The sequence below is a fragment of the Mesoplodon densirostris genome, chromosome 10 (genome assembly GCF_025265405.1).
Source record: "Mesoplodon densirostris isolate mMesDen1 chromosome 10, mMesDen1 primary haplotype, whole genome shotgun sequence".
Taxonomy (NCBI): Eukaryota; Metazoa; Chordata; class Mammalia; order Artiodactyla; family Ziphiidae; genus Mesoplodon; species Mesoplodon densirostris.
In genome coordinates, this window is record NC_082670.1 from 57952887 (window position 1) to 57979095 (window position 26209).

Below are 26209 nucleotides of genomic sequence, written 5' to 3' on the forward strand. Positions count from 1 at the left end.
GACAGCAGGGCAGCAGCAGCAAAGTCCCATCAGGAGGAGCGGCCCAGACAGCTGTCCTGGAGCTATCTTCCTGCTTACCTTTCCCGCAGGCCTGGACCAGGCCATACCACTCCCCGCAGCTGTTGCACAGCAAGGTGAAGGCTGTTTCGCGCCGGCCCGTCACGTGGCCGGGGGCACAAAGGTACAGCAGCTCATCCCCCATCTCCAAGCCCGTGTGGCCCTGCAGGATGGTGTGTGGGAAGGAAGGTGGGTCTCCACACGGCTTCTCTGAGGACAAGGAATCACAATAAGTTTTCCCAAGCTCTGCAGAACTTTTTCAGCCTGGGAGGAAAAAAAAAACTTAAAAAACAACCCCTTGGGACTTCCCTGGTGGTCCAGTGGTTAAGAATCCGCCTTCCAATGCAGGGGACGTGGGTTCGATCCCTGGTCGGGGAACTAACATCACACATGTTTTGGGGCAACTAAGCCCATGCGCTCTAGAGTCCACGCACTGCAAAGATCCTGCATGCTGCAACTAAGACCGGATGCAGCCAAATAAATAAATACTGAAAAAAAAGAAGCCAGTAGAGGAAGTAAAATGGAATAATATAAAATATTGGATTAATCCAAAAGGAACAGAACAATAGAAGAAAAACAAAAAGCAACCCCCTCTCCCCCATGGGTGTTGCCTGCACCTTAAACTGAGATCTCCTTCACCCTGGCATCCCCAGGACCTGGCAGAATGCCTGGCGCAGATGAAGCACTCAAAAAATACTTGTTGAATGAATAAATGTGCTACAAAGTGCTACAACTTTGTGTTTTTATTTTTTTAAAAAAGATTTATTTAGCTGCATTGGTCTTCGTTGCAGCGCTCAGGTTTCTCTCTAGTTGTGGCTTGTGGGCTCCAGAGTGTGTGGGCTCAGTACTTGCGGCACACAGGCTCTCTAGCTGTGGCCCACAGGCTTAGTTGCCCTGTGGCATGTGGGATCTTAGTTCCCCGACCAGGGATCGAACCCACGTCCCCTGCATTGGAAGGTGGATTCTTAACCACTGGACCACCAGGGAAGTCCCACAACTTTGTATTTTTAAATTGCCAGGCAATATTATCCTCTAATGGCTCCTTGAAAGGCGGACCCAGAGACAGTGCCCAGCAGCAAGTGGTACTTTTTGTCAAATGCTGAAATATTACAGACTGTAGAGTAGAGGATGCCTCTGCCCTCCCCCAGCCTCGACCCTGATGGTAACACTGTTACCGGTTTGGTATTTACAAATAAATACTGATAGAGATGCACATAGGTATACTACATATGTAGCTGTGTGTGTGTGTGTGTGTGTTTATTTTTTATTGGAGTAGAGTTGCTTTACAATGATGTGTTAGTTTCTTGCTGTACAGAACAGTGAATCGGTCACACATATACATATATCCCCTCTTTTTTAGATTTCTTTCCCATTTAGGTCACCACAGAGCATTCAGTAGAGTTCCCTGTGCTTACAGTAGGTTCTCATTAGTTATCTATTTTACACATAGTAGTGTATATATGTCAATCCCAATCTCCCAACTTATCCCACCCTCTTCTTCTCCCCTTGGTAACCGTAAGTTTGTTCTCTACATCTGTGACTCTGTTTTTGCTTTGCAAATAAGTTCATCTCTACCATTTCTCTAGATTCCACATATAAGCGGTAAGATATGATATTGTGTGTGTGTGTTCACATAAACAGGATTACATCATATTTATTACCGAGTACCTGCTTTTTAAAAAACTAATAAACTAATTTTTGGAGCAGGTTTAGGTTCACAGCAGAATTGAGTGGAAGGTACAGAGATTTCCCATGTTCCCGTCTCTACCCAGGCACAGCCTTCTCACTATCCTGTACCACAGTGGTACATTTGTTACAATCCATGAGCCTACATTGACATGTCATTATCTCTCAAAGGCCACAGTTTACATGTGGGTTCACTCTTCATGTTCTACAGTCTATGGGTTTTGATTGTATAAACCCAATCTATGGGTTTTGAATATATAATTACATCTGCCATTGTAGTATGATACAAAATAGTTTCACTGCCCCAAAAATCCTCTGTGCTACACTTATTCATTCCTACTAACTCCTGGCAACCATCAATCCTTTTACTGTCTCCATAGTTTTGCTTTTTCTAGAATGTCATATAGTTGGAATCATACAGTATGTAGCCTTCTCAGACTGGCTTCTTTCACTTAGTAATAAGCATTTGTTTCCTCCATGTGTTTTCAAGGCTTGATAGCTCATTTCTTTTTAGCACTGAATAATATTCTATTGTCTGGAAGTGCTACAGTTTATTTATCCATTCACCTACTGAAAGACATCATGGTTGCTTCCAAGTTTTGGCAATTAGGAAAATAAGCTGCTAATAAACATTCATGTACAGGTTTTTGTGTGAACTTAAGTTTTCAGCTAATTTGGGTAAATATCAAGAACTGTGATTGCTGGATCACATGGTAAAAGTATGTTTAGTTTGGTAAGAAACTGCCAAACTGTCTTCCAAAGTGGCTGTACCATTTTGCATTCCCACCAGCAATGAATGAGAGTTCCTGCTGTTCCATATCCTTGTCAGCATTTGGTGTCTTCAGTGTTCTGGATTTTGGCCATTCTACTAGATGTGTAGTGGTAAATCATTGTTTTTTGTTTTTTTGTTTTAAATTAATTAATTTATTTGACTGTGTTGGGTCTTCGTTGCTGCACGTGGGTTTTCTCTAGTTGCGGTGAGCAGAAGTTACCCTTCGTTGCGGTGCACGGGCTTTTCATTACGGTGGTTTCTCTTGTGTGGAGCAGGGGCTCTAGGCGTGCAGGCTTCAGTAGTTGTGGCTTGCGGGCTCTAGAGCATAGGATCAGTAGCTGTGGCACACGGGCTTAGTTCTGCAGCATGTGGGATCTTCCCGGACCAGGGCTTGAACCCGTGTCCCTGGCATTGGCAGGCAGATTGTTAACCACTGCACCACCAGGGAAGTCCCTCATTGTTGTTTTAATTTGCATTTCCCTGACGACATATGATGTGGAGCATTTTTTCGTACGCTTACTTGCCATCCGTGTATCTTCTTTGGTGAGGTATCTGTTCAGGTCTTTTGCCTATTTTTAAATTGAGCTGTTCATTTTCTTAATGTTGAATTTCAGGAGTTCTTTGTATATTTTGAATAATAGTCCTTTAGTAGATATGTCTTTTGCAGATATTTTCGCCAGTCCGGGGCTTGCCTTTTCATTCTCTTGACACTGTCTTTTGCAGAGCAGAAGTTTTCAATCTTAAGTAAGTCCAGCTTAACAATTACTTCTTTCATGTATTGTGCTTTTGGTGTTGTATCAAGAAAATCATCACCATAAACAAGGTCATCTAGGTTTTCACCTGTATTATCTTCTAGGATTTTTGTAGTTTTGCATTTTACATTTAGGTCTGTGATCCGTTTTGAGTTAAATTTTGTGAGGGGTGTAAGGGCTGTGTCTAGATTCTTTTCTTTTGCATGTGGATGTTCAGTTGTCCCAGCACCTATATTAAAAAGACTATTTTTGCTCCATTGTATTACTTTTGCTCCCTTGTCAAAGATCAGTTAACTATATTTATGTGGGTCTATTTCTGGGCTCTCTACTCGATTCCACTGATATTTGTCTGTTCTTTCACCAGTACCACACTGTATTGATTTCTGCATCTTTACGTCTTTTAAAATTTAATTTAAAAAAGATTTTATTTTACATTGGAGCATAGTTGATTAGCAATGTTGTGTTAGTTTCAGGTGTACAGCAAAGTGATTCAGTTATACATGTACATGTATCTATTCCTTTTCAGATTCTTTTCCCATTTAGGTTATTACAGATTATTGAGCAGAGTTCCCTGTGCTACACAGTAGGTCCTTGTTGGTTATCTAATTTAAATATGTGTACGTGTCGATCCCAAACTCCCAATCTATCCCTCCCTCTAGGTAAGTCTTGAAGTTGAGTCATGTCAGTCCTCCAACTTTGTTCTTCTTGAATTATGAGTTAGCTATTCTGGGTCTTTGTCTCTCCATATAAACTATAGAATTAGTTTGTTCATATCCACAAAATAACTTGCTGGAATTATGACTGAGATTGCATTGAATCTATAGATCAAGTTGGGAATAACTGCAGTGGGATTATCTGGGCTGCTCTCTGCAGCCTCCTCAGAGCTGCCCAGCAGCCACTCGAGCCCCCAGGGATGTTCCAAACCCAACTCATTCTCTGAAGCACTAGGACAAGGGCTCACCCAGAGCTAGTCTACCCAGAACCACGGGGATCTCAGATTTGTAGCCCGTGCTCCAGCTGTTTTCTCTGCAGTGTCCTCTTCTCCTTTCCCTAACCGTTATCCCCACAGAGCAAAATCCTTCCAATTCCACCTCACCTGCCACAGCCTCAGGAAGTCTCCCTAATTACCTTCCTCCTTTGTCCCGTGGAAACTCACTCATCTCTTACTTGTCCTTATACACCGTCAACTCCTTGAGGGTGGAGAGGAGTCCTCTCTCTCTCTCTCTCTCTATCTATCTAAAGCACCCACAAGTCTGAGCCCTGCTTTGCATTACCCTGGACAAATAAATGAAAAATTGGCCAGTGCCAGGTCAATGGTAATGAGTGGAGACTCTTCCACATTTCCTTGGGAGACCCTGAACTGGATAAGTTCTATCAGCTGCTTAAAGCATTGCAGTTCATTGGTTCCAGTCTCCCATCGTTGCTGGAATTTCCCTAAAGCTGATCTTGAGGCACAGCGCCTCCTCAAGCAGATCTGGGAGGTGGCTACTCTCAAAAATTCCTGCTCACCTGAGAGGTGAGCATTCAGCTCTCTTTTAATTTTTGGCCACACTGCAGCTTGGGGGATCTTAGTTCCCTAACCAGGGATCGAACCTGTGCCCCTGCAGTGGAAGTGCGGAGTCTTAACCACTAGACCACCAGGGAAGTCCCTCAGCTCTCTCTTCTTGAAGACATAAAGGAAGGGAATCATTCCATTTCTATTTTTAAGGGAGATACAGGTAGGAGTAACGTATGCAGGGGAGGTGAAATACAGTTCTAAGAAGGTGAGGTGGGCTGGTGGGGAGAGCAGCCAGGCCAGCCCTGGCTTAGAGGGGGAGAAACAGAAGCACACCCTTAGTGAGCCTTGGGTGCTACAGGGAGAAGGTGAGAGGAGACCTGAAGCCTCCAGACCCCACGCTGTTGACTCCACAGACAAGCTGCCAAGAGAAGCAGAGCCAGAGAACCCAGGTGGAGGCAGCTCATTTCATCAGCATCCAGTTGGTTAAAAATAATTTCACTTATTAAAGTGAGGTCACCACAGGGCTGGAAATTCACTGTCAGTGAAACAAAATTACTGAAAGGAAACAGAGAAACATCTACGTTCATGATGAACTTTATTTCAAAAAAGAAACACAGGAGGAAGCTGCCTGAACATTCCACAGGCTGTTTTCCTTCTGGGCTCTTTATGAGGCACATGTCTGCCATTTTTGGAGTTAGCACCCTTCATTCTTCCTGTCTTGCCAAAGAGAAGCAACAGCCCAGGGCTAGGTGCAATGAAGCATCATCAGGAAAAAGGCAACCTTTAGAGGTGATACTGCACCTGGGTGTCTGCTGAACCAGACCTCACGTGCACTCCCCAGGAGCCTCTTCTTGGCTTCTTACCTTCCTTTGGCACACAGATTTCCCTTGGTGAAGTATAGTTGATTTACAGTGTTATGTTAGTTTCTGGTGTACAGCAAAGTGATTCATGTACACACACACACACACACACACACAGTAGGACCTTGTTGTTTATCTACTTTATATGTAGTAGGTTTTTTAAATATATTTATTTATTTATTTGGCTGCATTGGGCCTTAGTTGCGGCATGCAGGATCTTTCATTGTGGCGCGTGGGCTTCACTCTAGTCGTGGTGTGCAGGCTCCAGAGCACACGGGCTCAGTAGGTGCAGCGTGCGGGCTTAGTTGCCCCACGGCATGTGGGGGCCTTAGTTCCCCGACCAGGGATCGAACCCGCGCCCCCTGCATTGGAAGGCGGATTCTTAACCATTGGACCACCAGGAAAATCCCTATATGTAGTAGTTTTTATCTGCTATTTTATATATGGTAGTTTGTATATGCTAATAATCTCTAATTTACCCCTCCCCCATCCCCCTTCCTGTTTGGTAACCATAAGTTTGTTTCCTAAGTCTGTGAGTCTGTTTTTATTTTGTAAATTAGTTCATTTATATCATATCTTAGATTCCACATATAAGTGATATCATATGGTGTTTGTCTTTCTCTGTCTGATTTACTTCACTTACTGTGATAATCCCTTGTTGACTGTCTACAAGGCTCCCCTGAGGAAAAGTGAAGAGCCATTTGGGAGCCGTTTACATGCTCTTTCTAAAGAAGGAAAGGCAGAGGAACAGGGACAGAGCTCTCTCTGAGGGATCATGGGGAATCCATCCTGCTTTTCTGGAAAGTCCGAGAGAGAGCAGCCCTCTGACCCTAATCCCACCTCAGCATGCATTCCTGAGCCCCTTCATCACCCATCTGAAGCCTCCTCACAAGTCAGGCCCTGTTGGACCAAGACTGCAATTTTCCCCATGCAAGCCTCTCCGTGTTAACCTGGAGGGGAGGAGAGGGGGGCAAGCTAGGCTCAGGCAAATTGCCCTGGATGCGGGGCTCTTGAGCACTTTGACTCAAAGACACCCACATAGGGCTCACTTGCTAAAATGGCATCAGTCCTTACATAAGCTGATAGGCATCATGAGTTTGCTTCATTTTTTTGTTTTTGTTTTTGCTTTGTTTTGTTTTGTGCTTTCCTGTTGTTGTTATTGTTGTTTTGGGAGGAGGATGTAGACCATTTGGGGGAAATTTTCATTTTCATATAATTTCAAAGTTACAGAGAAATTTTAAAAATAAGGAACTCCCATAAACCCTTTATCCAGATTTACTAATGTGTTTTCATTTTGCCCCATTTGCTTTATCATTTTCTCTCTCTAGATAGATATAGATATGTATATATATATATATATATAAAATATATATCATACATAAACACATATATGTGTATGTATACATATATGAATATGTATATATGTGTATCTATATCTGTAATTCTTTTTTTTTTTTTAATTTTGTCTGCTCTGGGTCTTTGCTTCATTGCAACACACAGGCTCTTCATTGCGGCACACGGGCTTCTCTAGTTGCGGCGTGTGGGCTTAGTTGTCCCGCGGCATGTGGGATCTTAGTTCCCCAACCAGGGATCAAACCCATGTCCTCTGCATTCGAAGGTGGATTCTTAACCACTGGACCACCAGGGAAGTCCCTGTAATTCCTTTCTGAACCACTTGAGAATGAGTTGTAGATATGATGTCACTTTGTCCCTAAGAACCTTGGTATATATTTCCAAGAACAAGGATATTGTCTTACATAACTGCAGTAGTTACCAAAATCAGGGAATTTAAGCATTGATACAATACTATTATCTAATTCAAATCCATATTCAGATTTCATCAATTATAGCTGTTTTCTCCTGGTCCAAAATACAATCTAGGATCACAAATTACATTTAGTTGTCAAGTCTTTATAGTCTATTTTAATCCAAAACAGTTGCCTTGCCTTTCTTTGTCTTTTTTTTTTTTTTTTTTTTTTGCTCCACCACGAGGCTTACAGGATCTTAGTTCCCCAACCAGGGATCGAACCTGCGCCCCCTGCAGTGGAAGTGTGGAGTCCTAACCATTGGACAGCCAGGGAATTCCCTCTTTCTCTTTCTTATCCTTGACATTCTTCTTTTGTTTTTTAAATTAAATTTAATTTATTTTTGACTGCATTGGGTCTTCGTTGCTGCGTGCAGGCTTTCTCTAGTTGCGGTGAGTGAGGGCTATTCTTCCTTGTGGTATGCAGGCTTCTCATTGCGGTGGCTTCTCTTGTTGCAGAGCATGGACTCTAGGCGCACGGGCTTCAGTAGTTGTGGCGCACGGGCTTAGTTGCTCCGCGGCATGTGGGATCTTCCCGGACCAGGGCTCGAACCTTTGTCCCCTGCACTGGCAAGCGGATTCTTAACAACTGCACCACCAGGGAAGCCCTCCTTGACATTTTAAAAAGAGTATAGGCCAGTCATTTTATACGATGTTTCTCACCTTGAGTTTGGCTAAAGTTTCCTCATGATTAGATTCAGGTTGCACATTTTTGGCAGGAATACTACTGAACTGAAGTTGTGCTCCTCTGAGTGCAGTATATCAGTAGGCACGTCTTACTGGTTTGGCAATAACTCAGTTTTGGAGTCACTGTCATGGTTTTAAACTTGGTGCCCTATAGGATGTGAACAGATGTTTCCAGCCTCTGGCTTCATGCACTACAGTTGTGGGCAAAGGGGCACACACTTGCATACACACAACCTGTTTGAAGCCTGTGAGGTGGAAAGCCCAGGATCTCCTGTTGTATGATGAGGAACACATGGCTCAGTGCCTGCCCCCCACCCATCACCCCAGTCAACATCCAGCCAACGCCCAGAAGCAAGGCCCCTACCCAGCAGCTGACTGTGGACTCGTGAATGAGCCCAGCTGAGGCCAGAAGAATAACACAAATTTCTGCCCTCCCCCCAAAATAGTGAACTAAACAAACAGTTGTTTTAAGCCACTACATTTGGGGGTGGTATGTTACACAGCAAAAGCTAGCTGCTACCTCTTGTTCGTGAGAGGAAAGAGATCAGACTCAGAAGCCCCACATATCCATTTGAGATCACTAAAGAAAGGTCATGCTGGTTTTCCTCTGGCTCTGTCCTGTCTCCCTCAGGGATCTGAACCTTTGCCTATGTTTGAGATTCAAAGGATCGTTCTCATTTACTTAGGTGTTTTTTTTAGAAAACAAACCATGGATGTTGTTCTCCCCAGAGCTTTCCATGGCCACATCTTTCAGTTGCTAGACTGCAATCAGCAAATGTAGAATCCTTCCTGGAGGGAGATGCCATGGCAGCAGAGAAGCCTACCGCCAATAAACATCTAACAAGCACCAGCCAGGGCTGTAGGGTTCACTGTGGCTCTTTGATTTACCAACTCCTCTGACCCCTTCCCTGGAGATTGGGATTTGGTGCCTCTGGGATGCAGCCTGAGGGTTTGCATTTCTAATAAGTTCATCTGGTATTTCTCATCATCAGAGAGCTTTGGGAAACTCTGCATTAGAGAACTACTTCTCAAACTGGGCTACATGTTATAGTCACTGAGCAGCTTTAAAAAAGCCCAATGTCCAGAACATTTATATCCATATCTCTAGGGCTGGCACCCAGGTATCAGTAGTTCTTAAAACTTCCCAGATGAGACCAGTGTGCAGCCTGGCAGTACCTGTGCTGATTTCTATGACTGATGAGTAAGCAGCTTGCTTTCTCCCCATTTTCACGGACATTCCCTTTCAGCAGCATATATTTCTGATAATGAAGGTGTACTTTCTCCAGTGCACATGAAACGCTGCCCTGGAGACTCCCTTATGGTTTTCTCCTCACCACTCAGCTGATTTCCCAGAAGGAAGTTGTATTTTTCTTTCTAGGAGCAGTTTCCTAAATCCTATAAATTTCCTTTCAGGAAAAAAGGATTTTTTTTCTTTTTAGAAAAATTCCCACCATGAAGACAGACCAAAGGGTAAGTGGTATCAGCAGCTGCAGCACATGCTGTCAGGGGTCTGCCCATATTTCCTAGATCCCTTTACCATTCCCATGCACAAGGGCTCTGGGTGAGCATCTGTGCATCTTTGTTGGAGGGTGACTCAGCTATCGTAACTCTTTGTCTGAGCACACTGAAAACCAGAAGAGTCTGGGAATTTATATCTCCCCGAAGCAGCCCTTAAACAATGACTGACAAGTTCAGTGGTATCAATACCCCTGTTCTCTCACCCCTGGTCAGGAAACCGTGGTGACCTGTGGTCACTGTCTCCAGAGATTCCCTGCAGGATTGAGCCAAAGTTACCCCCCCACCTCACAGCCACTGTGGACTTTGCTTAGTGCTGCACCGTTGCCTTCCCCCTTCCTTTCCCCGTCCACTTCCCCACTGCCATGTTGGCTTTTCTTTGGAAGTCTTCCTGATTCTTGTTGTTCAGTGAATCCTCATCTTAAGGTCAGTTTCTAGACCTTAAGAGGTCAACCCCCACGAGCACATCCTCCGAAACCTTTACAAAGGCTCTGGCACTGACCTTCATCCTTAATACACAGGGCATTGTATGTGCCACCAGGAACTGGGTTGCTTTCAATTCGCACATCGACAGCTCTCATGATTTGCTGTTCACCACTCCCCTTGCTACACATGGTTGTCCTAAAACAGACAAAGAAGACAGTGGGTTAGGAGAACTAACCAAAACTGGGAAAGAATTCTTTTCTGCTGTCAGCTCTGAATCAGCAGAGATTTTCCTGATCCAGGAGTTTTGGCTGAAAGTATCAATATGATAAAGTATCAATACTCTCCCCAGAAGTCGAAAAGCAGGAAGTTATAGGTGGTGCTTGAATTGAGGTCACATATATCAATTCAAGATTCAGGGGCAATATACATTGTTGATCTCTTCTAGTATACGTTTGGTTTTTATTTCATAAAATTCTCTTCTCTTTATTAGTTCTCTTCTTTTTGGGGGGTTTGTTTTGCTGTTATTTTCGGATTTCTTAAGATGGATCATTGGTTCATGAACCTTCAGCCTCTTTGCTTTTCTAACACAAGCATTTAACACTTTACATTTTCCTCCAGGTATAGCACTAGTGGCATCCCATGAGTCTGAGTATGTTATATTTTAATATCATTCATTTCTACATATATGTGAATTTCCATTATAATTTATTTTTGCCCCATGATTTATTTAAGGATATCTTTTGTAAATAGCAAATAGTAGAACTTTAAAAAATCCACCTGATGGTCCTTGTTTTCTGATTAGAGCATCATATCTACTTAATTTAATAACAGATCTCTTTGAATTTAAATCTGCCATATTTCTATTAGTTCTGCCCATTCTTCTTCCTTTCTTCCTCTTTTCTTTCCCGTATTTTGATTGTTTGAATTCCTTTTTGGCAATCTCTTTTACTTCTGTATTGGTTTGGAAGTTATATGTTCTTTTACTATTCTTTTAGTGGTTACCACAGAGGTTATAGCACGCTTCCTTGACTTATCAAAATTTAATGTTACTTTTTTTTTTTTTTTTTTTTTTTTGCGGTATGTGGGCCTCTCACTGTTATGGCCTCTCCTATTGCAGAGCACAGGCTCCGGACGCACAGGCTCAGCGGCCGTGGCTCACGGGCCCAGCCGCTCCGCGGCATGTGGGATCTTCCCGGACCGGGGCACGAACCCATGTCTCCTGCATCGGCAGGTGGGCTCTCAACCGCTGCGCCACCAGGGAAGCCCTAATGTTACTTTTACTCTCTTTCCCAACAACACAATTTAAAATACTATGTATTAACATACTTAAAACACTTCCTGACTGATATACCATTTTTTAGTGTTTAGTATTACTGTTACTGCTTTATATAATTATAGATCTTCCTCAACTTACAGCGGGGTTATATCTCCAAAAGCTCACTGTAAGTTGAAAATACGTAAGTCAAAAATGCACATAACACACAAAACCTACTGAACATCAGAGCTTAGCCTAGCCTACCTTAAATGTGCTCAAAACACTTACTTTAGCCTACAGCTGGGTAAAATCATCTAACACAGAGTCTATTTTACAATAAAGCATTGAATATCTCATGTAATTTATTGAATGCTGTACTGAAAGTGAAAAAGCAGAATGGTTGTCTTGGTACAGAATGGTTATAAGTGTATCAGTTGTTTACTCTCATGATCACATGGCTGACTGGGGGCTGCAGCTTACTTCCACTGCCCAGCATCATGAGAGAGTATCAGACAGTATATCACTAGCCTGGGAAGAGATCAAAATTCACAATTTGAAGAACAGTTTCTGTTGAATGCATAATGTTTTTGCACCATCATAAAGTTAAAAAAAATTGTAAGTTGAACCACTGTAAGTCAGGGACCATCTGTACATAATTCCAATTCACCCCCATATTTACTTTTTCAACTCATCCCTTTTGGCATCTCCAGCCATCCACCTGCAATTATTTTCCTCCTGCCTGAAGAACACCCTTCAGTGTTGTTTTTTTTTTTTTAGTGCAGATCATGTATGATGAATTCTCTCACCTTTTGTCTGTCTGAAAATTCTTTATTTTACCTTTATTCTTGGAAGGTATTTTTGCTGGGTATAGAATTCTAGGTTGGCAGTAATTTCCTTTCAGCACTTTGAAGGCCTCATTCAGTGGTCTTGGGGCTTTCATTGTCAATTTATTGTTGCTCCTTTGAAGGTACTCTTTCTTTTTCTTATTATTACTTTTAATAGTTCTTCTTCATATTTGATTTTTACCAGTTTTACCATGTTGTTCCAAGTCGTGAAATTATTTTATGTATCCTACTTGGGCTTTGTAGGGCTTCTTGAATCTGTGCGTGGATGTTTTTCCACAGTTGTAGCTAAGTCTCATACTGCTTTTGCTTCATCTTCTTTCTCTTCTCCTTTTGGAATTCCAGTTACATGCATCTTCTTTGCCTTGTACTCTTTCTTCTATATTTTCATCCTTTTTTCTTCTGTTCTTTATTCTGGACATCTTCCTCTGAAATATCTTCCAGTTCATTAATTTTCTCTTTGACTCTTAAAATCAGATGTTAGATCCATCCATTAAGTTCTTAATTTCAGCTACTGTATTTTTATTTCTAGAGTTTTCATTTGGTTATTTTTATACTTTTCAGTCTTCTTCCAAAATTCTCCTTTTTGTCTTTTGTATCTTTGAACATTTTAAAGAGTTCTTTTAAAGTTTGCATCTACCAGTGTTAACGTCTAGAGTTTCTATTGGCTATTTTTATCTTGTTGCCTTGTCTCCTCACGTGACTGGTTATTTTATTTTGCTTGACAAATCCTATATTTGCTAAAATAGTTTGTGGAAATAAATTGTCTAGAATAATGTTATTTTCCTCCAGAAAAGATTTTTTAAATCAGTTCTGCTACCTATCTGGAACACTGGAACTCTAGTATCATCTCAGTCCAAACTCATGGCTTCAGAGGATTTGATGCTATGCTGCAGCTCCTTTGAGGGCCTGTGTACTTGTTCCAGTTTACTATGACTCCTAGGGTACAGCCCTTCAATGTTCCAACCCTAAGCAAAAGGATTCCCTTGGCCCCCACATACATAAAACCTGAATTCAAATCTCTGTTCTCCTAGTCCTATGAGGCTATCTAAGTTGCTTCACAGCTTTTCAGACACGCTTTATGAAATCTGTAAAAGCTCCCAGGAGACAAATAGCCCCAAATTCTAGATTCACCATTCTAGATCTCCATCTTCTAGATATATGTATATATTGAATATAAATTCATGGAGATACAGATCAGATCTATGTAACTACTATGCCATCAATTGCAAGATGCGCCATGCATTTAATAATTAGTTTTTGGTGGAGAGGGGAGATGGCTGTGCAGGAAAGATGCACAGTGAAATGTCCATACTAATGGTCAGATACTTCTTGGTTCTAGAAACATTAACATGGAAAACTATTTTAATATGTCATGTAGTAAATATATCAAGTAAGTGTGTTTACTTTAAAGAAATAGCATCTAAGGGGATTCCCTGGTGGTTCAGTGGTTAGGACTCCACGCTGTTACTGCTGAGGGCTGGGGTTCCATCCCTGGTCAGGGAACTGAGATCCCATAAGCTGTGCGGCGTGGCCAACAACAGCAAAAAAATAGCATCTAAGCAAGTTAGAGATCCACTAACATGTCTTAACACCTTACAGGAAACCCAGAGAGGATAAACCTTTCCAGTGACTCAGTTTCAATTTGTAATGCCTAGGAGACATAAGCCTGGCTCCAAGCTGGCTCTTTGGAATCTTTAGAATACCCTGGTTATCTGATATAATGATAGTGACAGAGTTATGAAAAATACCCACACTTGACTACGTTATGGAAACATGCATACATGGGACATATTTTGTCTATTTAGGAACTTGGATGTGAAATATAAAGCAGAGAGAGCCACAATTCCAGATTCACTGAAAAGCTTTGGAAGTAACCTCATTTGTTCTCTTAATTCAATTGCTGCTTTACATGTGGCACCTTTGGAGATGTGAATCAACATGGTTGCATGTGTTTTCTATGGCCATCTCCCAGCCAGACACCTTCAGGGTCATTATCAAGCAAAGTAGTTTTTGGAGCCCATTTGTTCTTTCACATTCCTGTGGCATGAAGGAAAACGTGGAATGGCTCCTGCCTTCTCTGTTTATGACCAATGGAGTAGTTAACAGCACTAATGGGATGTTTTCTCCTAGCTGGCCACAGAATTACTTCTCCACAAGGATTCCATGGGTCAGGAATTCAGATAGGGCACAATGGGAAAGGCTTGTCTCTGCTCTATAATGTCTAAGGCTGAGCTGGAAAGACTCACAGGCTGCCTAACTCAATAGCTGGGGGCTAGAATCACCTGGAGGCATCTGCATTCACATTTCTGGTAGTTAATGCTGGCTATTGGCTGGGACATCAGTTGGGGCTATTGGTGAGAGTACATACATAAGGCATTTCCCTGTGGCCTGGGTTTCCTAGGACTTCATAGATAGTATCTCAAAAGTAAATGTCCCCAGAAATCTGACCATGGGTTTTTCCGACCTACCCTCAGAAGTCACACAGTATCACTCCTGCTGTATTCTACTGGTCGAGGCAGTACTATGCTGTCCCTGATTCACAGGGAGAGGACATAAACACCACTTCTCAATGGGAGCAACGTGAAAGAATTTGGGGCCATATTTTATTTTATTTTTTAAAATTTATTTAAATTTATCCTTTTTTTAAATTGATCTGATGACTCTCAACTTTTATTTATTTGGCCTCACCACAGGGCATGCGGAATCTTAGTTCCCTGACCAGGGATCGAATCCGTGCCCCCTGCAATGGAAGTGTGGAGTCTTAACCACTGGACCGCCAGGGAAGTCCCTCGTGGTTATATTTTAAAACCTCCATACCATCTTCCTCTTCCCATCGATGCAGATGAATATCCACAGAGAAAAAGAGATAAAGAATATATATCAAATAGTTAAGAGTTATTACCTCTGAGGTGGGGAAGAAGAGAGAAACTCACTTTGCACTTCATATATATCTGTATTATTTGAAATTTTTACAAGCATTTTTTTCTTTTGTAACTTAAAAGGAAATTCAGAATAACAAAGTAAAGAGGAAAAAACTGTGACAGAACTCCAGAAAAATGTTTTTATTAACATTTTTGTTTTTATATTTTGTTTAACATTTTGTTTTTATATTTAACTCAAAACAAGAATATACTGGAAGCCACAGCCCATTGCACTCTGACTATCCTGGCACCTCTATTGAGCCCCGTATCAGCCCTAATGGCAAGGCGGGGTGAGTTGGCAGGAGAGCCCCCAGCTGGCCTGACTTACCCCAGGCTGCCGTCCGCCAGCCAGCCCGTGGTGCACACGGAGAAGGCACAGTCCTGCACCACCCTCCGCAGCTCGTCCGCAGACACCAGGTGAGCGCCTCTGCTCTTGCAGGAAAGCCGAGCGGCCTTTAGTTCCAGGCCCTGAGAGCCATTCTGAGACTCCAGCACAAAGAGCTTCCCTGTGTGAGGACAAGCACGGACACAGGCTGACTCTAGGATCCATGGGAATTTAGTCTCAGCAAACTCACCCTCTGGCAGATGCCCATCAGAACTGTAGTTTCCCACTTGCCTAAAGATCCAAGTGCAGCAATTACCCCATTGCATTCGTCCCTGGACTGTGATGACAGTTACACTGGTGTTTTAATCTATTTTTACCTCTTAACTTAAAAAAAAATTTAACTGCCTGTTCTGGCATGTTTATCTGGATAAGCCCTTCAAATCTTCCTTTTAAAAAGATGTTTAGCAGCATTATTTACAATTGCCAAGACATGGAAACATCCTCAGTGTCCATCAACAGATGAATGGATAAAGAAGATACGGTATACATATATATACAATGGAATACTACTCAGCCATTAAAAAAGCACAAAATTTTGCCATTTGGAGCAACATGGATAGACTTGGGAGGGCACTGTGCTAGGTGAAATAAGCCAGACAGAGAATTGATATCACTTATACATGGAATCTAAAAAGTACAACAAACTAGTGAATATAACAACAAAGAAGCAGACTTGCAGATATAAAGAACACACTAGTGGTTACTAGTTGGGGGAGAGAAAGGGGGGGCAATATGGGGGTTGGGGAGTGGGAGGTACAAACTATTGAGTGTAAGATAGGCTCAAGGATATATTGTATAACACAGGGAATACAGCCAATATTTTGTAATACCTGTAAATTGAAGGTAACCTTTAAAATTGTATAAAAATAAAAAATTAAATAAAAATAAGTAAATAAAAAAGATGTTTTACAAACACCAAGTGCCAAGGCTCATCGTCCTAGGTTCCCTTAGGTTGGGTCACTTGGTGTCCAAGACCCTGATTCAGCCTCAGCTCTGCCTTCCTCTGCTGCCCCAGCCCTGGGGTGACCACAGACAGCAGGTTGCTTCCCTTCTCTCTGTTCCGTTGTCTCAGGACATTTTCAGGTCCTTCCTACAGTGAGTGCGCTGTATGTCTCCCCACTGGACAAGACAGCAGCAGCCACGTCTGGTGCACCCTGGCTGCCTGCACCACATCAATCTATGGGCAGGTAGCAGGCCTCGAAAAATGTGCGACAGATGGATGGAATAGGATGTGAGCTCAGGCAGAGGTGGAAGCTGAGTCTGAAAGCAAAGGACAGCTTTAGGCAAGAAAACCATGGTGCAGGAGGGAGTGCTGGGGTCCCCAGGGCCTCTCGGAAGGATGAAACAGTGCCTTGGGTGACCCTGTCAAGCTTAAGATAAAGGCAGGGGAGAAGAAACCCACTTAAAATGGTATACTTCACTTCCATCTGTCAGCAAAATTATCATAATAAATTGATTTTATTAGAATAAGAGACTTAACTGTCATCTACTGCAAAATGATTACAACAAATACAGTAATCTCTCCATCTTTGGAACCAAAAGCTATAATAAAAAATGCAAAAACTTTTCACAGTAAACATATCTGTAGGTGACTGGAGCTCCCTCAGATATGGTGACAATGTGCAGTACATGACCTGAACAACTGTACTTGATGGTCCTACCTGGAGAAGTAAGCATGCACCCCAAGACACTTTTGTATTAATAGCATTTGTCTATCTGGAAAAAAAATGCTATGAAATTAAACAGAGATTTTGATGGCCAAGCCCCTGTGCAAGAGAGATAAAAGTAAAAGCCCAGAGTTCACATGATGTAGGGAATCTGATAGCCCTCTCCTCCCCACTCTACCACTGTCACATGCACACATGAATCTGAGAGTCTGAAGGGTTAAAGTCTCAAGATAAGAGTGAACAAGGATAAAAAATATCCCCTTCCCTCATTCTCAAGAACTGTTGAATGAGCTGTCTTGGTGCTAGGAGGCCAAGTGCTAATGCTGATTTGGAATTGTAGTTCTAACAAAAATTTATGCCTAAGACACTTCAAGCCATGGATTTAGCTTAAAGTGGCCTGAGACTGACATTTATCCAGACACCTGATAGGAAAAATTGTAACTAACTCCTCTCTGGAGAAAAAAACCCCCTTCATTTTATGCTTCAGGAAATCCCATACAAATACTTATTCAAAGGCCATGACTACTGAACTAAAAACAGTGAAGTGTACAAGGAAACAAGGCACCATGAGTGAGAAGCAACAGATACCACATGTAGCAGAAACTGACCTAAAAATAAGTCCAATACTGGTATTAACAGGCACAGATTATAGAACAGTCATGATTACTATATTTAAAGAAATAAAAGACAAGTTTGAAAATATCTGCAAAGAATAGGAAATGATAAAAAGTGCTTAGCTGATCTGAAAAAAGCACAAAATAGGGCTTCTAGAAATTAAAAATACAATGATAAATTAAAAATGCAATAAATGTTTTTGGCTGAATATCAGATGCATTTAAACAAAGAACTTAACCTTGAAAAAGAAAGCAGAAGGAGACTTCCCTGGTGGTGCAGTGGTTAAGGCCCTATGCTCTCTATGCAGGGGGCCCAGGTTCGATCACTCGTCAGGGAACTAGATCCCATATGCATGCCGCAGCTAAGAGTTCACATGCCACGACTAAGGAGCCCACGTGCTGCAACTAAGGAGCTGGCAAGCTGCAACTTGTGAGCTGCAACTAAGGAGCCCACGTGCCACAACTAAGGAGCCCACCTGCTTCAACTAAGGAGCCCACTTGCATCAACTAAGACCCAGTGCAACCAAATAAATAAATATTAAAAAAAATCAGAAGACATCATCCAAAATGTAGTAAAGAAACAAGAAAAGATGAAAAATATTCAGATAATAAAGAGACATGAAGGAAGGAATAAGGATTTAAAAAAAATTAATTATTGGCCATGTTGGGTCTTTGTTGCTGTGTGTGGGCTTTCTCTAGTTGTGGCGAGCGGGGGCTACTCTTTGTTGCAGTGCATGGGCTTCTCATTGCAGTAGCTTCTTTTGTTGTGGAGCACGGGCTCTAGGCGCACGGGTTTCAGTAGTTGTGGCACGTGGGCTCAGCAGTTGAGGCTGTGAGCTGTAGAGCACAAGCTTAGTAGTGTGGCGCATGGGCTTTGTTGCTCTGTAGCATGTGGGATCTTCCCAGACCAGGGCTCAAACCCATGTCCCCTGCGTTGGCAGGTGGATTCTTAACCACTGCGCCACCAGGGAAGTCCCAAGAATAAGGATTAACATATACTTTAATCAGAATTCCCAGAGAGGAGAGAAAAAAATGAGGTGGAAGTGATATCTGAAGACAAAATGCCTGTGAATTTTATAGAACTGATAAATATTCCAATACATGGATTGAATAAGTCCAACAACAAATCCCAATATGGAAAATACCTATAAGTATATATATACCAGTGATGCTGCAAAATGGTAAAGACAAAGAAAATATTGTCAAAGCAGATAGAGAGAAGGGAGAGAATACTTTCAAAGTAGCAGCAGTTTGAGTGCTGTCTTCTAAAACAATAGCAATGGAAGCAAGGATACAATTACTAGCAAAAAATAGCTGCAAATTTAGAATTCTATACTCACTGAAAATATATTTCAAAGAACAAAGATGAAACAAATGTATTTTTTCAGATAAGCCAAAATCAAGGTGGTTTGCCACCAGCTGATCCTCCTTGTAGGAAATAGTAAAAGAAGTATTTCAGGCAGAAAGAAAATTATTTGAGAGGCAAGATGGAATGGAAAGGGGGAAAAAAATCAATACACGGTTAAATAAAAGTGAACATTGATTGTATAAAATGGCACCCAACAGCAGCAGAATACACATTCTTCTCAAGTGCGCATGGAACATTCTTCAGGGTAGACCATATGCTAGGCAATAAAATAAGCCATAATAAATTTAAAAGGATTATAATTGTACAAAGTATTTTCTCTAATTACTATGGGATAGAATTAGAAATTAATAACATAAATAAATTGGGAAATTCATAAATAAATAGAAATGAAACCAAGCACTTCTAAATAACTGATGAGACAAGGAGAAACCACAAAATTAGAAAATATTTTGAGATGAGTGAAGGCAAAACCTGCTAAACCTTATGGGATGCAGTTAATGCACTGCATAGAGGGGAATTTATAACTATAAATGTCCACATTAAAATAAGAAAAATTATCTCAAATAAAAATCCTATCACACCAGTCAGAATGGCCATCATCAAAAAATCTACAAACAATAAATGCTGGAGAGGGTGTGGAGAAAAGGGAACCCTCATACACTGTTGGTGGGAATGTAAATTGATACAGCCACTATGGAGAACAGTATGGACGTTCCTTAAAAAACTAAAAATAGAACTACCATATGACCCAGCAATCCCACTACTGGGCATATACCCTGAGAAAACCATAATTCAAAAGGAGTCATGTACCACAATGTTCACTGCAGCTCTATTTACAATAGCCAGGACATGGAAGCAACCTTAGTGTCTATCAACAATGAATCGATAAAGAAGATGTGGCACATATATACAATGGAATATTACTCAGCCATAAAAAGAAATGAAATTGAGTTATTTGTAGTGAGGTGGATGGACCTAGAGTCTGTCATACAGAGTGAAGTAAGTCAGAAAGAGAAAAACAAATACCGTATACTAACACATATATATATGGAATCTTAAAAAAAAAAAAAAAAAGGTCATGAAGAACCTAGGGGCAAGACGGGAATAAAGACTCAGACCTACTAGAGAATGGACTTGAGAACACGGGGAGGGGGAAGGGTAAGCTGGTACAAAGTGAGAGAGTGGTAGTGTATATATGGACATATATACACTACCAAATGTAAAATAGATAGCTAGTGGGAAGCAGTCGCATAGCACAGGGAGATCAGCTCGGTGCTTTGTGACCAGCTAGAAGGGTGGGATAGGGAGGTTGGGAGGGAGGGAGATGAAAGAGGGAAGAGATATGGGGATATATGTATATGTATAACTGATTCACTTTGTTATACAGCAGAAACTAACACACCATTGTAAAACAATTATACTCCAATAAAAATGTTAAAAAATAAAAATCCTAACCTGTTGGAAAACACTGGAAAAGAAGAGCAAAATAAACCCAAAGCAATCAGAAGAAGGAAATAATAAGAATTAAAGCAAAAATTAATGAAATAGAAAAGGAAAAACAATAAAGAAAATCAGTAAAACCAAAAAGTTGGTTTTTGGGAAGGTCAACAAAATTGACAAACGTTTAGTTAAAATGACCAAGAAAAAAAAGAAAGAAGACTTGAATTACTAAAACAGGAATGAGAGGACAGTTATTACTCCAACCTTATGGAAATACAAAGATTATAAAGGACTACTATAAGCAACTGTATGCCAGACTTCCCTGACGGTCCAGTGGTTGGGACTCCGTGCTTCCGGTGCAGGGGACGCAGGTGCTTCCGATGCAGGGGACGCAGGGATGCCTGGTTGGGGAACTAGGATCCCACATGCCACACGGCATGGCCAAAAAAACCCCCCAAAACCCCAAAACAGCTGTATGCCAAAAATTAGGTAATGCGTATGAAATGGAAAAATTCCTAAAAAGACACAAACTACTGAAATTGACTCAAGAAGAAATAGAAAATATGAATAGACCTTTAACAAGTAAAGAGATTGATTTAGTAATTTAAAATTACCCAGAAAGAAAAGCACATGTTCAGATAGCTTCACTGATGAATTCTACCAAATAGCTAAAAAGAACTTGATATCAATTCTCTATAAACTCATCTAAAAAATAGAACAGGAGGGAACAACACTTCCCAGCTTTTTCTATGAGGCCACCATTGCCCTAATGCCAAAACCAGACAAAAGACACTGCAAGAAAAGAAAACTACAGGCCATTATCTCTTATAAATATAGACACAAAAGTCCTCAACAAAAATACTAGCAAACTAAATCCAGCAGCATAAAAAAAAAATTATATACCATGGCCAAGTGGGATCTATCCCAGGAATACAAGGTTGGTTTATATCCCCAAATCAATTAATATAATACAACTTATCAATAGAATAAAGGACAAAAACTACATGACCATCTCAATAGATGCAGAAAGGCACTTGACAAAATTCAGTACCCTTTCATGATAAAAAAACATTCAACAAACTAAGAAGGGAGGGGAATATCTTCAACCTGATAAAGAGCATCTACAAAAATCCCATAGCTAACATCACACTTGGTGGTGGAAGACTGAATACCTTCCCCTAAGATCAAGGATGTCTGCTCTTGCCACTTCTATTCAACATTGTACTGGCAGTTCTCTCCAAGGCAATTAGGCAAGAAGATGAAATAAAAGCCATCCAGGTTGGAAAGAAGTAAAACTATATTTGCAAATGATGTGATCTTGCATATAGAAAATCCTAAGAAATCCACTAAAAAAACTACTAGAACAGTTCAGCAAGGTTGCAGTAAAACATTTTTACTTAAGTGACAAAAATCTATGCAGAAATTAAGTAGGTCATCTCTTCTGATTGTAAAACTTTTCCCTAGGATTCCATTTACACACATGGTTTCAAAGGCCATCTTGACATGGATGACTCACATTTTTCTCTTCAGACCCTTTCCATTCACCCCATCCTCCTCTCCACCCCCACCCTCTCTCACCTGCACAAGTGAAATAGCACCCTACATGGTCTCTCCACGTCCAATCTTGCCCTGGTGCCATCCATTCTTCCTACTTTCAGGGTGAGCTTCTCAAAGTGCAAACCTGATCAGTCTCTCTTTTTTGGATTAAAACAAAACTTGGCCCCATATCAGTTTCCCCAGCATCATCTCAAACTACTTCTACCTTGGACTCTGGGCTCCAGTCACTCTGTTTCTTTTTTTTTTTTTTTTTTTGCGGTATGCGGGCCTCTCACTGTTGTGGCCTCTCCCGTTGCGGAGCACAGGCTCCGGACGCGCAGGCTCAACGGCCATGGCTCACGGGCCCAGCTGCTCCGCGGCATGTGGGATCTTCCCGGCCTGGGGCACGAACCCATGTCCCCTGCATCGGCAGGCGGACTCTCAACCACTGCGCCACCAGGGAAGCCCCAGTCACTCTGTTTCTTAACACATGTCCCACTTTCTCTGCCACTCATAGTTTCTCTGTACATGCTGCTATTCTCTATCCAGATCCTCTTTCTTCCCCCCTTTGCCTAGTTAATTCTTACTTATCTTTCAGATCCTCCTACGCCAAGTCAAAAATCTCTTAATATATGCCCTCATAATACCTCCGTCCTTTAACCTTATCACTTATCAAAATCGCAAGTTCACATTTCATTCATATAATTATTTGCTTAATGACTTTCTCCCTCATTGGATTTTAAGCTCCCTGATAGCAAGGACCTCTTTCTCCTCACCGTTCTATCCTCAACAGCAAGGACAGTACCTAGCATATGGTAGACACTCAAATTATCTGTTGAATTAATGAATCTTTTCCTGCAGTCTTTACCCAAACACAGTTAATTTGCATTCAGTTAATGCGAAGATTTTTCTGTTTCAGAAGTGTTTTAAAATTACAGTAGCAGGTCTCTTTTATGTATAAGATACACGTCTAATTAGTCCAATGTAAAACTAAATGTTTTTCATTTGAGTCTGACTTATTTTTGAATAAGTCTATGGAATTTTTAATAACTCCAAATTCTCTCTCTTCAAATGTCTTAACACATCAGTTTAGCTGCACATTTCTTCTTCCTCCTTCCATCACTGTAGAACATAAATACCTAAATGTGAAAAGTGGTAGTTAAGCATATATTTAGTAAGGAAAAGAATCCTTTTATAAATAGATTCTAATTCTTCAATGGCTCTATTATAAAAGTTGGAGCTCAGCAAAAAGTTGGAGTTTCTTGAAAGCAAATTTACCTATAGTTCTCCATTGCGGAAGAAGGGAGGAAAGGAGAAGGGAGAAACGGAGGCATTTCTGGCAAGTGTTAACAAGAAAATATGCCTGGTGCTGTCGTTACTTTCTCCTTATCCAATGATATTTCTGTCTTAAATTTTCTATGACCCACATCAAGCCAGATAGGCACAAAATATTGATCCATATCCATCTGGCATTCCACTTAAGCAGTTATAATGGGGTGAAACTCTAAAGCCTCATGGGTTGCAGAGATATTTCTTTAAAAGGAATTAAAATTGGTACAGTAGTATACATTGTTCGAAGGTTAATACTAGCTCCAATTTATTCTACTTGCATTCTTTAAAATCAGCTTAATTTTCATGACTCAATGTCAGGCCAAAAAGTACTACAGTAAAGAATTAACAGGGACTTCCCTGGTGGTGCAGTGGTTAAGAATCTGCCTGCCAATGTAGGGGAAACGGGTTCGAGCCCTGGTCCGGGACGATCCCACATGCCGTGGAGCAACTAAGCCCGTGAGCCACAACTACTGAGCCCGCGCTCTAGAGCCTGCGAGCCACAACGAGCCACAACTACTGAGCCTGAGTGCCACAACTACTGAAGCCCGTGCGCCTAGAGCCCAGTGCTCCTTGACAAGAGAAGCCACTGCAATGAGAAGCCTGTGCACCTCAACAACGAAGTAGCCCCCGCTAGCCTCAACTAGAGGAAGCCCTCATGCAGCAACGAAGACCCAATGCAGCCAAAAAATAAATAAGTGAATAAAAATTAAAAAAAAAAAAGAATTAACAGTGGATTGGCTGCTACTAGGTATGGGATTTCTTTTTGGGTGATGAAAATTTTCAGAAATGAGAGAGTGGTGATGGTTGATGACTGTACTAAAAACACTTGGATCGTGCATTTTAAGATGGTAACTTTTACATGAATTTTATCTCAATTAAAAATTAACAGTGATCACTAGGAGCCTTTAAAGTTAACAGTGTTTTCCCCTCTAACACTCTCTCTGAGCATATGGAGAAAAAAGACAGTCATCCTTAATTAGGAGCAAAGAGTTCTACAAGCTGGCACTTAGGACAAAGAGAACCCAAAATTCTAAGATACTATCTGGAGGTTTTCCCGTTGCTTTCTCCTTTCCCTAACCACCATGCTTCTTTTTGTCAAATTTTCTCTCTGCACCCAATATTGTTTGCTAAATAGCGATGACATTTTAAAATATACAAAGCATCCTAAATCAGCTGAGGGTTTTTCTCCTTCATCAATCTAATCTGTCCCAAGCTTGGATTTACTAGTAACCCCTCATGGATGTGAGAACATGCTAGCTTCTTTTCTTTTAGATCCTTCTGCACCAAGTCAACGGGGTTTTGTTCCAAAATCAAAACACAGCTGAATTAGCTTTTTGAAACTGAACTGATATAAGGCTGTGATCCTGCTAAGTTTAGGGAAGTATTGAAATCTGAATTCAGGTTGAAAAAACAAAAAGATGGGTCAATTCTCAGAACCCACAAAAATCTGGTCCTTACCTATTTCCTCTAGCTTTTAAAAAATGTTTTTAATTATATTTTAAATATATTTATTTCATTTATTTATATTTGGCTGTGTTGGGTCTTTGTTGCTGTGCGTGGGCTCTCTAGTTGCTGAGAGTGGGGGCTACTGGGCTACTCTTTGTTGTGGTGCGCGGGCTTCTCATTGCGGTGGATTCTCTTTGTCACAGAGCACTGGGCTCTAGGCATGCGGGCTTCAGTAGTTGTGGCCTGCGGGATCTAGAACGCAGGCTCAGTAGCTGTGGCACACAGGCTTCGTTGCTCCGCGGCATGTGGGATCTTCCCAGACCGGGGCTCGAACCCATGTCCCCTGCATTGGCAGGAGGATTCTTAACCACTGCACAACCAGGGAAGCCCTGTCTAGCTTCTTGTCGAAGGAGAGCCTCACCTTGAACTTTCCGCTCCAGCCACTCTACCATTTATCCCATTTCCCCTGCGACTCACAGGACCTTTGCACGTGCTATTTCCTCTCCCCAGGACCCTCTCCTCTCTCTTTTGCCTAGCTGATTTCCACTCATCTTTCAGATCTTCCAGGACCAAGCCAAAACGCCAAGGGAGTCACTGGCCTTGCCATTCGGAGCACATTTAATAGACGTGGGAAATTATGTCTCGGCAGAGGAGGTTCCAGGGCACTCTAGACGTGATTTCATTTTAAAGACCTTTCAAGGAGATCTTGGAAAGCTAGAGGCGGGCCTGCAGGACCAAAGCACAGGCTTTCTCTTGTGTATTAAGGAGTGGTTCAGGGGCCCTGTGGGGGCGTTTGGGCGTGCGGGGACTCGGTGAGCTGCAAGAGGGAGACGGGGTCGCAGGACAGCTGCGCTCCTTGTTTCCTCCCAGGCTGGCCGTGTTCCGGGCTCGTCCGAGGGGGCACCCCCGGCGAGCTTCACTTTCCCCACCGAGAACCCACGCGCCACCCTGGGCCCGCCGCCTCGCGGGCACTCCCCAGACACTCACCCTCCGCCCGCACGGAGAGCCCTGGCAGGCCGAGCAGGAGCAGCGCCGCCGCCCAGAGCCGGGTGCGGGAGTCAGGTCCCTTGGCAGCCATGGTCCGGGCGTCCATGGGCGGATGGCTGGAGCGCGGGCTCTGGCTGCGCGGCAATTGGGGGTGCCCGCGCCACTGCGCCGCGCGCGCCACTCGGCTCCGCGTGCTGTGCTCTGTTCGCGCGTCGCAGGCTTCGCGCCCGGCGCGCAGACAGGGAGGAGCGCGGGGAGCCAGGGAGGCTGGGGATGCCAGATCCGCAGCGCCGGGGCCCCGAACTCCCAGGGGGTCCAGTACTCGGCGCCGGGGAGGCGGCTGTAGCCGGGCTCC

General features: G+C 42.3%; 1 protein-coding gene across 1 annotated transcript in view; it reads right to left on the reverse strand.

The window, feature by feature from the left end:
• SUSD5 (sushi domain containing 5) overlaps positions 1–25960 on the reverse strand; it is a 40164-nt gene extending 14204 nt beyond the window's left edge. The window contains exons 1-4 of the mRNA XM_060111314.1: positions 25855–25960; positions 15407–15584; positions 10134–10252; positions 79–267 (exon numbers count right to left, since the gene is read on the reverse strand). Of these exons, the coding sequence (XP_059967297.1) occupies positions 79–267; positions 10134–10252; positions 15407–15584; positions 25855–25960 (592 nt within the window). The remainder of the gene's footprint in view (positions 1–78; positions 268–10133; positions 10253–15406; positions 15585–25854) is intronic.
• Positions 25961–26209: the final 249 nt, after the last annotated feature.